Source organism: Primulina tabacum, chromosome 4 (genome assembly GCF_025594145.1).
Source record: "Primulina tabacum isolate GXHZ01 chromosome 4, ASM2559414v2, whole genome shotgun sequence".
Lineage (NCBI taxonomy): Eukaryota > Viridiplantae > Streptophyta > Magnoliopsida > Lamiales > Gesneriaceae > Primulina > Primulina tabacum.
The window spans coordinates 47,492,236-47,506,389 of record NC_134553.1 but is presented as its reverse complement, the minus strand read 5'-3'; the positions used below and the strand labels follow the sequence as shown (position 1 = coordinate 47,506,389).

The window sequence follows — 14,154 nt, the reverse complement described above, 5'->3', positions numbered from 1 at the left end:
CAGTAGTGAAAGCTTTTGATTCTCAGATCTCATAGTCTGGTATTCTGCATTTACTCTATCATTCTCGGTTTTCAACTTATTTATCTCAAATTTTAGATCATTACAGCTGTTTTCTTGCAAGCAAGTAAACTTGCTGATCTGATCTTTTAAGTTTTGATTTTCAGTCTTAACTTCCTTGAATGATTGAGAAAGTCTCGAGTACTCTTCCACCATATCATGCAGTGCATTAACTAAATCAGTTCGTGTGAATTCATTAGAGTCAAAGTCAAATACCTCTCCAGATGTCGAGGTTGATTCAGTATCTGCCATGAAACATTTAGTCTCTTCTGCATCCCTGTCACTGGATTGACTTTCTGTTTCAGAAGATTCAGAGCTAGATTCCGCCCACTTGGACTTGCTTTCCTCAGTGACCATAGCTTTACGATCTCTTCTGGACTTCTTATCATTTCGCTTGTGGTCCTTCTTTTGATCATCTTTCTTGGGCTTCGGGCAATCAGCAATGAAGTGCCCAATCTTTCCGCAGTTAAAGCACGCCATATCACCAGATGATGATTCCTTTCTAAAATTCCGATTAGGATTCTGGTAGGCTCTGTGATTCTTCTTCATGAATCTTGAGAATTTCTTCACAAATAAAGACATTGCATCGTTTCTAAGTTGTTCAGCAGTTCTGTCAGAGGTACTTTCAACAGCAATAGTAGGTGATGCACTTGGAATAACTGCAGTAGGAGTAGCAGCAGTAACTGTAGCAGCAAGAGCCTTGGTAGGTTGATTTAATGAGGACTCTTCTCCGCTTCTCACTTCTAGTTCAAACTCATAGGCCTTTAAATCAGCAAACAAGTCGTGTAACTCCAACTTGTTCAAGTCTTTAGAGACTCTCATGGCCATAGTCTTCACATCCCATTCTCTGGGTAAAGCTCTCATCACCTTGAGTGCTATTTCTCGTTGCTATGCTCTTTACCCATAGCAGCCAGCTCATTGACCAAGCTGCTGAAACGTTCATCAAACTCATTTAGAGTTTCACCAGCTTTCATTTTTAAATTCTCAAACTTCTGCATTACTACAGACAGTTTATTTTCTTTTGTCTGCTCATTTCCTTCACATATCTGAATGAGCTTCTCCCAGATTTTTTTTGCAGTAGAACACATTTTGATCTTGCTAAAGATGTTCTTATCAAGAGTTTTATAGAGTATGTCCTTTGCAACATTATCAAGATTGGTCTTCTTCTTATCATCGCTAGTCCATTCACTTCTTGGTTTTTCAACCATCTATGGTGCACCATCGGTAACAGCAATAGCTGTGTTAGGCTTTAATATCTTCAGTGGACCATCTGTGATGACATACCACATGTCATCATCCTGCGCTGCAAGGTGAGCTTGCATTCTAATCTTCCAATCGTCAAAGTCTTCTTTAGAGAACATAGGGACCTTGCTGAAGTGTGTCATTTGTTGTAGATTTTCTCGAACAAGACTAACATGCTCTGATACCAATTGTTGGGGATCGATGTAGAGTTTAGAGGGGGGGTGAATAAACTCAACTCCTTTTTCTCGAACCCTTTTTTACGTAATGGAGATGCTAGAATCCTGCTAGAGATAATAACTTGTCTTGTTGTGTATACTTCCAGCAGATTACAATAATGAGTGCGGAAACAATCCGATGGAGTAAGTGAAAACAGTAAATAACAGGAGGCAGTAGACAGTAGTTGTTTATGGAAATTCGAAGATAAAATCTTCTACGTCTCCCCTTCTTCTCTTTCCAGAAGGTATCACTAAAAGACTTTGGATATTACAATACAACACTTGTACACACCCACTTCAGCGGGGCTAACCTTTTGCCTACTGAAACTCTTAGCTTCTCAACACAATTGAAATACGATACAGTGATGTTCTGGAAAAGACTCTTTTCCAGATTACAAACTCTTCTCAACAAGATATAAATATTTGAGTGATTTTAGAGAGTGTAAGAAACAGTAGCACAAGATAATCTCAATCAAATTGGATATATACTATGAAGCGTGTGCTGCTTTTCTAATAGTTGAGCTAGAAGATATTTAACGATTCGCGATTTGCTCGAAAACGTTGGATAGATAGGATTGAAAATGATTCAGCTCTCTTTCTTCTATATGGATTTGTTCCATATATATAGGTAACTTGAGTCCAACATCTATAATCAGATATTGTCTCCTGTCTTCTGATACAATCAGCTTTATTACCGAAATGGGTTCCTGCAGAAAAGCTACAGAACAATCAGTCCTGTTTTATACTAAAATCGATAAACCGTATTAAATGACTTCGTACAGTAATTAATGCTACAATTAATACTTGTACTAGGTAAAGTAACGGTAATATTTAAGGATGATTTCGTTAAGACGTTAAGTCCCGTTAAGTCATATCTTCTACTTCTGATTCTATATCCGTTTGATAAACTTAGTACTTCTTCTGATTTTCTATTCAGTTAAAACTGAGTACTGCTTCTGGTTTATCAAAATGCTAAGTTCTGCTTTTCATTTGTCTGCTGTTTTTAATCGAAAGATCTGCTGGTTTGATTTTCGTCGCCACAATTAATTTAGGTCTATCATGATTCCAACATCAATATCTTCGTTAAGTGATATTACCAATGGTATGATTTTTTTAATTAAATAAAGTACTTTATCTCTAACATAGATCATTCTCTTGGATCATGCAATTACACTAGATTGATCGGGACAAGGCTCGGAAACCATGTTTTGGAAGGAAAAATTCTTACTGGAAGTAATGCAGGTCATAAAGTGCTTATTTCAAGAATGTCATTGACGCATTCTGATGCAAGGCTTCCTTTTAAATTTCAACAAAGACAGTATATTTTGATTGTATCACATGCAATAACAATCAACAAAAGTCAGGGACAATCATTGTCTCGTGTAGGACTTTTTTTTTTGAAGAACTATGTTTTTAGTCATGGTCAGTTATATGTTGTTGTATCCAGAGTTAAGAATCCTAAGGATCTAAAAATTTTGATATGTGATAGTGATAGCAACCCGATAAATTCAACGACAAATGTTGTATTTAAGGAAGTTTTTCAAAATTTGTAATTTGTTTTTGTTTTCTAATTATATGATCTATAATCCATTTAGTTTATTTGTATTTTAATTTAAATTATTTATTGAAATTAAAACTACATTAAAAGTTTGTATATTGTTTATCATTTTATTTTGTTATTGCTATTGTTTGCTACATAGTAAATAAATTTATATGTGAGTACAATATAATTGATAAACACATTATGTCATTCATTGTCTAATACAAGTGTGATATTAATTTTCAGCCGAAATATAAAAATGGCTCTTTTATTCAGTGTTTCATTGTTAAGATATATATTTTGAAAGTCACGTTATAGAGAAAGTAAACAAATTATCACATATACTAATTTTAATAATCAATTAGATAAAATAATTATCCGTGTATCGTACGGGTGAAAAACTAGCTGGGGAAAAAAAGTTTTAAAATAAATTATATGTTATATTAAATTTATATGTACTTTTAAATTGTAGGAGAAGTATTATTTGTGCACAAACTAGGAATCAGGCATGATACTAATTAGTTTTTAGAATTTCCTTTTTTTACCGTTTGGAGCTTGAAGAAGTGATTATTTTGGCTCAAATTTGGTTCCAATTTCAAATGAATCATTAATGCAAGTGTGTCTAATTAAAAATATAACGATATATATATATATATATATATATATATTGTAGATTCAATCTGGCTCGACAACCCAATATTAATTGAGGAATCCAAGCGGTCTGGACCAAAAAAATCAGGATGCATGAGTTTAAAGTTTATTTATTTTTTAACAATAAATTTGTGAAAAATTCTTCAATCAATTTTTGAATTAAGATTCGATATCTAATCACAGTTTTTTTTAAATCAATACCTGATAATGTTATAATTTAGTTTTAACTCTCTACAAACCGGAATTTACATTTTTGTCTTTTTATTATTTAATTAAATAAATATATAATTTTCTCCACCAAAATAAGTGTGTCTTCTCCATCTACCAAATAGCATCTATTATGAGGTTTTAGATGTTTGATTTCGCTTTTTGAATACTCCAAATGTATAAAAAAAATATTATATTTTCGAGCACTCACTAGAAATTCAGTTATTGTTGGTTTTTTCATGAAAAAATGCATTATGATGACTTATTCATGACATTTTATTTTTAAAAAAACATATTTCCTCACTCATCATGAAATAAGATTAAGTACTTAATTTGAACTATAATGTATCTATTTTGGAGTTTCAGATGCTTGATTTGACTTTTTAAATACTCCAAATATGCAAAAAAATTACTGGATTTTTGAGTTATAACTATAAATTCAGTCATTGTTGGTCTTTTCATTGAAAATGTCTTAAAATGAATTATTCATGTCATCTATTTTTTGAAAAAACATAGTTTCTCACTTATTATAGAACAAGAAAAAATACTTATTTTGACCGATAAACATACTTATTTTAGGGTTTCAGATATTTGATTTGACTATTTGAATGCTTCAAATTTAAAGAAAATACTTGAGTTTCAAATAATATTGAGTAACTTTTGATAGTGTCATTTATAAATTTAAAATGTCATACCTAAATTGGTACAAAAACTATCTAATTTGAATCTACAAATATTTGATTTGCTCTCTAAATACTCATATCTCATTGTTTGGAGATGTCTAATTTGTCTTATAGTACGAGACAAAAATTTAAAAATACACGGACAAATTACCATAAATACCCAGGGATCGATTTTGTTTATTGAAGTTTTTTTCTAGATTAAAAATTAGGAATAAAAAAGTTTATTATTTGGTACCATTTTAACGTCCCACAAATTTACTCATTTACCTCAGGTACTATATGCCTGAAAAATTGTATGAGAATGACGATTACGTCATAAAATTTGAAATGCCAAGAAAAAACACACTGTAATTATCAGTCAACTTATAAACCAAATTACAATACATCAATGCAGTACATTGCTTAATAAATAAGACATCTCCCATGTATCAAATTTGGAGGAATGGACCGTACAAACTTTAAAATAAGAATATATAAACCTAATCATAGCCAAAAATTGGAGCTGGTGAGCTAGAAACCGTGAGAAGATGAATTTGCTATATCTGTAAAAAAGAAAGGCCACATAAAAATCAAGTTTACGAGTATCGCGAGAAAGCAGCATGAAGGTGTTTGCCAGAAACAACACAAATAATTCAGGGTTAGACCCAAGAATTTCAACGAGGGAACCAAATCTTGATTACCTGGAGGTACGGAAGTGCATGCTGGGGAGAGGTAGTTGATGTCAAAGCTCAAGCTTCTTTCCTTGTTATCCTGGAATGTTTGAATATACAAGGGCATTCAGTTCTTTTGGCAAATATGACGTGATGATGCAAAATAATACGTTGAAATCTTCAACATTAGAGGAACTTATGAGAATTAATCTCGAGAAGTAAAATATCTACTACAGATCTCATCCAAGTCGAGCGTAAGGAGTTCACAAACAGAACGAGAAATTAAGTATTGGTAGCTTGTTAGTTACAAGAAACATGTAGTTATCAGCTATGTTCAGACATCGAGAGAATTCACAAAACTCTCACACGTCCAGGTTGAAGAACTCCTGGACAAAAATGGTATACTTTACCTGAAACAATAAATTCCCAAGGCTGTTGTTATTTCATTAATGACTGAAGTGGCAAAGTGCAGATAAAGAGCCCCTGCACAAAGGAAAGAAAATTTAAGGGCTTGTGCATGATGGGTGTGGACCCCATATGAAAGGTAAAGGAAATGGTGTCAACAATTGATTCAGTATATTAGATTGAAAATTCTATTGGAAGATTGTGAACAGCATGAAAACTCATATAAAATATTAAACCTGTGTATGTGCAATAGCCAAGAAGAACCCACAATTCGTCAACCAAAGGAACTCTGCTATGATATAAAGATTTCATCAGTATAAATGTTATTAAAGCATATATTCCATTTCAGAAAAAGAGACACGACAGCAGAAAAATAAAATAAAAAAACATGTAGTTGGCTGAACAAAACCACCACGCACCCATCATTTAGCCTTGCAGTGAGAGCATTTGCAATGGCCAATGGCAGATAAAACAAAGACTGCAGAAATAAACAATTAAGTGAGGCTCACATAGAAATATGGCTCTGACAAAACAGACTGGCGACCATTTACTTAAAAAAAGATGAATTATTGTAATGTTGAATGAATGGTTGTTATCAATAAAAAAACGTTCGTGACAGAAATAACAACATATGAAGAACTGGTGCAGGTAAGAAAATTGCAATAATATGTAACTTATGCAAACATCGCCATAAAATTCATCAGCCTTATTAACCAGCAATCGAAACGGGCGCTCGAGCTGCTGTGTGGTTTAAAATATTTGATTACAGCTTTACCACCAGCTACAACTTTTGGTAAAGGTCAATGAATAAAGACCAATGATTGATGTAATATTCCATTTCTCGTAAAATGTGGAAAAGGAGGGAGCCGTTTCCTAAAACTGCAATGTACTACTCAAGAAAGAATAAGAAATAGATCATAACCCATTTCCCATAAAAATGTGGGAAAAGTGCGAGCAGTTTTTTTAAAAATGCAACATACTACTCTAGCAATATGGGTTAACATGAATAAGAAATAGATGCTAGCGGGAAACATTGTGCAGAATGCCACTAGGCTGAACAGAATGGTATCAGATGTGCAGATTGCAGTTGTAATACCCAATCATATGTTGGTGCGATGGGGTGTGAATAGTTTTATTAGACTATTACAATTAATTCTTCTAGCAACTTATAATAAATTTCATAAAACAAGGATGGAGGTAAAGTATTTTGTTACCAGGTCAATAAAGTCCCTCTTGTGCGGGCTCAAGGTTCACAAGAGTGAGATTGAGTTTCATAATAATTAGCTAATGCTTCATCTCATGATTAAAACTCGGTGCAAAACATCAAAGTAACTAAAATGAGTTTGTACCATGCACATGTGTGTTTTCAAGCCCTTGGGTTCGTCGCATAGGTGAGCAAGTATCATCCTTCCCTGCAAAACAATGTTCAGTAATCAGCAGCAGAAGCTTCTTAAAGCACAAGGCTGTTTCACGAGCCAGTATAATGACTTAGACAGGAAATCGATAACATGCGATCTGATCAAGCACACTATAACAATGGAGTCATCACTTCGACTGCATTTGGGTGGAAAGATTCGGTGGATTTGGATTTCAAACCCTCAATACATATTCATTTAATTGTTTAGGTAACTCTCAAATCCATGGACTTCAAAATTTTTCGAGCCAAACAAGATATTTCAAATACCCAATTATTGGAATAAATTTTAAACCCACTACTCGATCCCAAAGCAAACTTAGAAACACTAATTCCAACAAGTTTTATGACATATTTTCCAAAGCCAAAACACAAGTCATAAAATCATGTGGTTTCCAAAAATGCATCAACAACGATAACATCTTACCACAAGAAACCCGAACGCAAGCCCAGTACCCACGACAACTAGATGTGGATAGTTTCTCATTAAATCAATAGGAGATATATAGTCCCTGCGGGGTCATAGTCAATAATAGAACATAACAACAAACTAAAAACACAGTGAATGATAAAGATCAACACATACCACACAAGAACTCCACCTAACAGCAGACCAAAAGGATAAAGCTGGGAAAATACGAGAAAACAGATTCAAAAAAAGAATAAAATTAAAAGTCAAATATTATACGTGTCAAACATACACACCATTGCCAAAGCTAGCAACATATTTCCTTTTCTTCCCTGGACAACCTGATGAACATTGTACACACTGCACAGAACAACTTTAAAATTAAAAGCATATTGAAGCTCAACGAGTTTAAGTATCAACAAGGGTGCAGCTGCTAGAGAATCAACAAACTTCAAATTAAATTTGATGTGAATACGATATGAAATCAGTAACGAGTAAACTACCAAAATTCATTTTAAAGGTGGACCTTACTCTGGACACAAACATATGACTTCTAAGAAACATATAGTAAATTTAATCAATTCTAATTTCACTTCTCGAGTTCCTCATAGCTTGCATGATGATAAATTGTACAGCAAACTAAGGTTTAGACCGACTAACAATTCCATGTGGTGAAGCAGAAAACCTAAAAATTGTTTATGGTGAACTTGTGATAATACCAAGAATTGGTAAATAACTTCTTCCAAAGGAAAATCCAAATTAATTGTACTCACTTGAATGCAATTGTTGGTATAACAGCAAACATTATCATGAAGAACAGAACAACTTTGTACATTGTGATTTCTGAAAGAGAAAAAAGAAAATAAATCATAAAAATACAATCAAGAACATAATAAAGAAATAATAAATAGAAGGGGCACAAAGCCTGAAAAGGACTAGTATCGCAGTAGGATAAAACAAAAATATAGAACCTGATGCAATGCTACAATAACATGGAAATCACTTAATCTCAGTAGTTGTGTTAACAAAATCAACATTGTTCCGTCGTCCTCTATTTTACAAGACTCACCATTAATAAATGGAACCCAACTCAAAAAGGGCATAGATTTTCCTAGCTGTTGAGCCCACCACTCAGCACCTGAAAAGATAACAAGTGAAATTCAAACCTCATTGTCTCACTGCAGATTTATGTAAGCAAACATATACAAAAAAACAAAAATAAAGGTTCATGATAGAGAAGTAAAGTGCTAGAAGCAATACCTACTATAGCTGTGAAGAAATGGACCATATATATCAACATAAGACCTTCAGTAGGTCCATTTACAACCGGAAGAATGAGTGTATTTGTGAAAAAACTGCACAAAAAAAGTAAAACTAATAAGTTAGTGAAAGAGCAAGTAATTGCAATATGGGAATTGTAAACAGTAAGATAAATACAAATGTATTCCACCAAATATCTACAAAGCTAAAATTAACTCCTAAAAAACAGAGTTCAGGAAAAAAGATATTTTCCCATTTGGACTGCAACAACCTTTTCTAGAGGAAATGAGGGAGAGGGAGAGGGAGAGGGAGAGGGAGAGGGAGAGGGAGAGGGAGAGGGAGGGAGATTATTAAAATCAAATTTCCGCAGTAAATATGCAAAACTTAGGTCCATAGAAGGGCATAACTCAAACACATACACAACAGACAGTAATAATAATGCTTTCAACTCCTGTAAAGAACCAGAAACATGAATAAGCCAATTCACTTACTGTTCCCATGTAGCAAAGTAAAAAGGGACAGCTGATATAAACCAGAACCAGAAAGCATTCCGTCCACACATAGCAGTGCTTGCAAATGCCAAGGATTCAAACTGCAAAAAGTTTATATTTAAATTTCAAGAATCACTACAGCAACATCTAGAGAAAAGAGCAACTCAAAATTCAAAGACATACCGCACACGCAAGAGCATCACATCCTGGGATATAATTTAAGTATAGAAATTAGTTAAAAATATTATAGCACCCAATAAGTGAATAAACTTAGAAATGCCATGGAGACAACAAGAGTTCAACAATGAACAGAATGAAAGAGTCACCATGATCAAAAAGTTCCCCCAATGGACTAGAAGAATTTGTTCTTCTTGCTTGCTTCCCATCAACAGCATCAAAAGTCTAGCATATTTTTTCAAAAATTAAAGAATAATATGAAAAGAAATTTGGAATGAAGAGATACCTGAAAAGAACTACAAAATTTGGGAGATGAAAAGAAGACTTGACAAAACTGAAATTGTAGTAATAGGTATCAGTATCACAAACTTGAAAATTTTAACAAATCACCACCTTATCATTTCAAGTGTTATGACATGTTAAAGTTAACCCCTTTCATTATTTGGACCAACACATAAATCCAAATAAGTGAATAGTGTATGTAATGCAAACCAGATTCGCCCAGACACCCACACCCAAAAAAAACAAAAATACAAAACAAAGAAGAAAAACAACATCATACAAGTTAATAACTGCACGCAAAATGAAACAAACCCCCATGTTGTGTACATTATTAAGTTCAGATAGGTTCAGACTCCAAGATATTTCAAAAATAGAAGACACCATGACTCCAAACATATTCTGAACACTGCTAGTTGAAACACAAGCATACTTGATATAAGAAGAGCAGCAAACCGTGGGCAAAATGAACCCATCTTGGCGGAGGTGAATCCAGTTGAGGTGAATATAACTGCAACAGAGACTTTTAGAATGAGGACATAGGATGAGGTAACACTCCAAGAAAATTATTAACAAATGAAAAAACAAAGTTATGTATTAATGGTGGACAAACGCCTGAAGGAACAAAATATTAGGAACTACTTGATTGAAGAATTACAGGAAATCTCCAAATGAGGCACTGATGAGAATGACGGGAAAACCTGTACCCTTTCAAAGCTCTATAATCTAACTAAACACAAAGTTTATAGCCACTGCTATGCACTAACATAGTCTTAATACTGCAAATACAAATCCATACAACCAGCCATCCTCATCAAACCAACTTCTAAAAAGCATCACATTCTTTTTCTTTTCCATTGCAACTACACCTACGCATAGAGTATGTACAGATAGAAAAAACTGTCAAACATTATCACAGAAACTATTTATAAGAAATTTAACTCTGTTCAAGATGTTCTGCACGTGCAATAAATTTCATATTCATTTAGATAAAAGAAAACAAAAAAATTATAAAAATAAAAGTTAAGTTTTTTCTATGGAAAATCACTTACTGATTGAAAGGGGGAGAGAGGGAGAGAGAGATGGAAAGAGAAATCTCACTCACATATCCAAGCAATGCAGATGTCATCAAAAATATGAATCCAGTAAGTGTGATCTGATGAAAAAATATTTAATTTTAAACCAATCACAAATGAGAAAAGAGGTCATAACCACAATTAATTCTATGCAAAGACAAGATTGAGTTTACAGAACATTTACCATATTAGGTCTGAAAGTGTCCAGCCCAGGCACAAAAGAAAAAATTATTAGTCACCGTATAAGGCATTAAAAAAATCATTATTATCAGAATAAATATGAATTCATAAGACTAATGGATACACTACTCCACAAGCGCTGCTCTAAGAAACAGTATGTGTCGTTAAATATTGGGTAATGGTCAATAATAGCCTCCTAAATATCCTATATCCAACTCTGAGGAACTGTATATAGCTAAATAACTAAAACAGTATATAGCTTAGCACTCAAAAGAATCAACTGAGGTAGCAAGATAAAAAAAGATCTGCAGAAAATATTGTGATGCAACAGTGAAGGAAATATTAAAGAAATTGATACTCAGATGCAACACTAGCAAACTTTTGGTGCGTTTGGCTAACAAATACATAATTCCCTGCACAGAAGATTCCTTTTCAAATTGCATTATTTCACAGACTGAGACCACCAAATAAAGCCCTCAAACAAGAAAGACTGAACTCTCCATCGAGTTTCTGAAAATTCCCAAACAATTAATGTCCTAATAATCTAATATAAACGTCACATCATGCTTAGAAATTAAACCTCTTTCTTTTGTCGGCCTTTTCAACGAATGTGCAAATGATGAAGTTAGCCTTGGCAGTACCCCAAGGGCCAAGGGTTGGTTACACTAAGACACCACTTTGAATACTTAATGACTTCTTTTCCAATTCACAACAAAATACATAAAAAAAAATTATTCTAAAGAAATTAACAAGTTTATTTTTCAAATAGTGCGCATATTCCAAAAATTACTTCGTAGGTGCTACCACTCACTTGAGTGGAACAAAGAGTTCATATGCCTCCCATGAATAAGGCAAATCAGCATAAAATCAACTAAAGCTAGACATCACTCAAATGTTTATTTTTTAGAGAGTAAAAAGCGGGCAGCCTTGACTAAGGGATAACCTTAACCTCTATGACTGATCCTTGATGAGTTTTCTTGCTCGTTAGGTTTGCAACCATATTTTTCTAGCTATGGTAGTCAAAAACCGCCGCGGAGTACTTATCAAAAGTTTTAAACCTCGACTTCAAACATCCTCCGTAATATATATAATCGTAGATGGAATTATGATCTTTCCATTCACGTCATCATCACCATGAACTTTAGGAGGAACAAATTTGTCTGTTACTACTGCCACTCGAAGGGCGGATCCAATTATCAGTAGTCCTCTACTTCAAGATAGCATTGATTGTAAGATACCAACTATGTAAACTCAATATTCTTTGAGGATATCATCAAGCTTTTGTGCTTGTACAACTGTCTTACAAAATCCATCAAGAATAGAAACAGTCTAAAACAAAGGTTTCTAATGTGTCATACATGATTCCGACAACCATATAATCATAAACAAGTTCTCCCTTTTTGTGGCGTCTTTGGCCTCAATCCTGAGGTGACTCTTGGCAGAACCCGCAACTCTCAGCATATCACCAATAGCCAGATGGGATGAGCAACATTGATATTTAATTATCAGACGCTCACCATAAAGACAGTAACAGGGTTCATAAGGTATATCCATAGGAGTACCTTCAGCCATCCCAGGCAAACTGATGTGGATGAGAGTTTGTCCGGATATAATACGCACTTCATACAGCAGAATAGCTTCAACACGAGATCATCCGACACAACGTCCACCAGATTCAAAGAAGATATCTATCTTGATAGAGAGAAAACAGGGGATCTACTAGACACTTGATTATACAGAATTTTTCCACACACTGAAATCTATCGATTGCGAACATCGTCAATTTTATAACAGTTAGCAATCTTAGAGAGATACCTCACCAGACAAAAGATAAAAGAAATCAGATTTGATCTTACGATTTTACATGCCCTTCCCTCCATAATTTGAGAACTTTCCAAGCAAAATCAAGTAACTTTTCACCCTTTAAGCATCATAACAAGTTCGTAATTTTTTCTCTCTCGAAAGTATAACTTAGCAGCACAACCAACTCACGACATATTGCATAAACACGAGTCAAACAAAACATGCGCGCAAAAACATCAATAGGACTTCAGGAACACAAAAAACAACGGCAAATTTGAAAAAACAAACCCAAGTTAAAAAAAAAAGAACAAAGAAACATACGGCATCCAAAGAGGAAAGAAAGTAACACATCGAGTCCAGAAGGGCTGCAAAACATATTTGGCCAAGTACGAGTGATCCACCCCACTGTATTTGTATCTATGCAGAGCTGCAACTCCGTGTGCTCCTATGTATCCCATCCTAATCACTCCAAAACCACGCCTTCAACAAATAATAATCACACAAATCTCCAACCAATGTTACCTGCACCAAAAAAATATAACTTCGAAACACGCAAATCGAAAAATGAATTTGAAGCAGACGAGTAGGAAATTCGAAGACAGTCACAGATCGAACGAAGAATCTCGGAAAATACACACAGATTCGTAAAAAGAAATTTCACATCCGTGTACATAGAGATCGATCCAAAAGTGGGAGGAGAACGGAATCTCACCAGTGATGTATCGCGCAGAGAGATCGACAAGAGCTTTGGAAATGGAAAAGGAAATGCTTTTAAAGCAAATATAATAATATTATCATAAATTTTCCATTTAAACACAAAGGACTTTCTTAATTGCGCCACGTTTAGTTTCTTATATTATATTTTTGAAGAAAATATGTTAATCTCAACCCATTAAAAAAAATATAAAAATTAAATATCGAAAAATTGACACGGTTTCATAAATATTTTTGTGTTAAAATAAACTTCTAATTATTTTCATATTTATTTATTAAACAAATGATTGGAGTATTTTTTACATGACAAATATAGTTTCACGAAAACTCTTATGGATCAATTTTATTAGATATATAATCTATTTGATTTACTCGTAAAAAATAATATTTTTGATATTAAAATATTACTTTTTATTATAAATATGAGCATGATTAACTCGTTTTATGAATAAAAATATGTGAAATTGTCTCATAAGACACATATTCATATAATTTTTTTGCATATAAAATTGTTTACATAAATATTTCATGTATCGAGTGAAAATTTTCTTGCTCGTCACCCTTTTTTTGCTTGAAAATTCAGTCTTTAACAATTAGAAATGGAGATAACGTGAAAAAAGTATATTTAAAAAAATGATATATTTTAGAATAGTTATGAATTGCCAAAACATATAATTGAAATTGGAATCGATTTTTATCAT

The 14,154-nt window shown here is 33.5% G+C and overlaps 1 protein-coding gene and 1 long non-coding RNA gene across 4 annotated transcripts; one reads left to right on the top strand and one right to left on the bottom strand.

Annotated features, from left to right (window-relative positions):
* Positions 1–4,948: 4,948 nt before the first annotated feature.
* Positions 4,949–13,197, bottom strand: LOC142543549 (choline/ethanolaminephosphotransferase 1). Of its 3 annotated transcripts, none has more exons than XM_075650874.1 (19): positions 13,061–13,197; positions 10,941–10,950; positions 10,786–10,836; positions 10,114–10,191; positions 9,551–9,626; positions 9,408–9,430; positions 9,225–9,325; positions 8,734–8,828; positions 8,543–8,611; positions 8,247–8,316; positions 7,770–7,833; positions 7,651–7,691; positions 7,492–7,576; positions 7,000–7,062; positions 6,070–6,128; positions 5,887–5,939; positions 5,656–5,728; positions 5,276–5,345; positions 4,949–5,137 (listed from the first exon to the last, which is right to left on the bottom strand). In XM_075650874.1, the coding sequence occupies exons 1-18, from the start codon at positions 13,195–13,197 to the stop codon at positions 5,324–5,326; spliced, it is 1,170 nt and encodes a 389-aa protein (XP_075506989.1). In that variant the 3' UTR covers positions 4,949–5,137; positions 5,276–5,323. The 3 variants fall into 3 exon arrangements, with proteins under 3 accessions (XP_075506989.1, XP_075506987.1, XP_075506988.1); XM_075650872.1 differs by lacking the exon at positions 13,061–13,197 and adding an exon at positions 12,801–13,033 and having other exon boundaries at positions 10,941–11,942; XM_075650873.1 differs by lacking the exon at positions 13,061–13,197 and having other exon boundaries at positions 5,286–5,345; positions 10,941–13,034.
* LOC142543553 (uncharacterized) lies at positions 10,714–13,370 on the top strand. Its single transcript, XR_012819772.1, has 2 exons — positions 10,714–10,831; positions 13,046–13,370. It is a non-coding gene; the product is annotated as an uncharacterized LOC142543553 (long non-coding RNA).
* Positions 13,371–14,154: the final 784 nt, after the last annotated feature.

Excerpts from the sequence above, each read along its gene's own strand:
- LOC142543549 (XM_075650874.1), bottom strand. The coding sequence starts at position 13,197 with ATGGGATACATAGGAGCACACGGAGTTGCAGCTCTGCATAGATACAAA. Across the intron at positions 8,612-8,733 it reads TTTCTTCACAGCTATAGTAG|GTGCTGAGTGGTGGGCTCAA; the intron begins GTATTGCTTCTA and ends TTATCTTTTCAG. Across the intron at positions 7,063-7,491 it reads TTGCGTTCGGGTTTCTTGTG|GGAAGGATGATACTTGCTCA; the intron begins GTAAGATGTTAT and ends ATTGTTTTGCAG.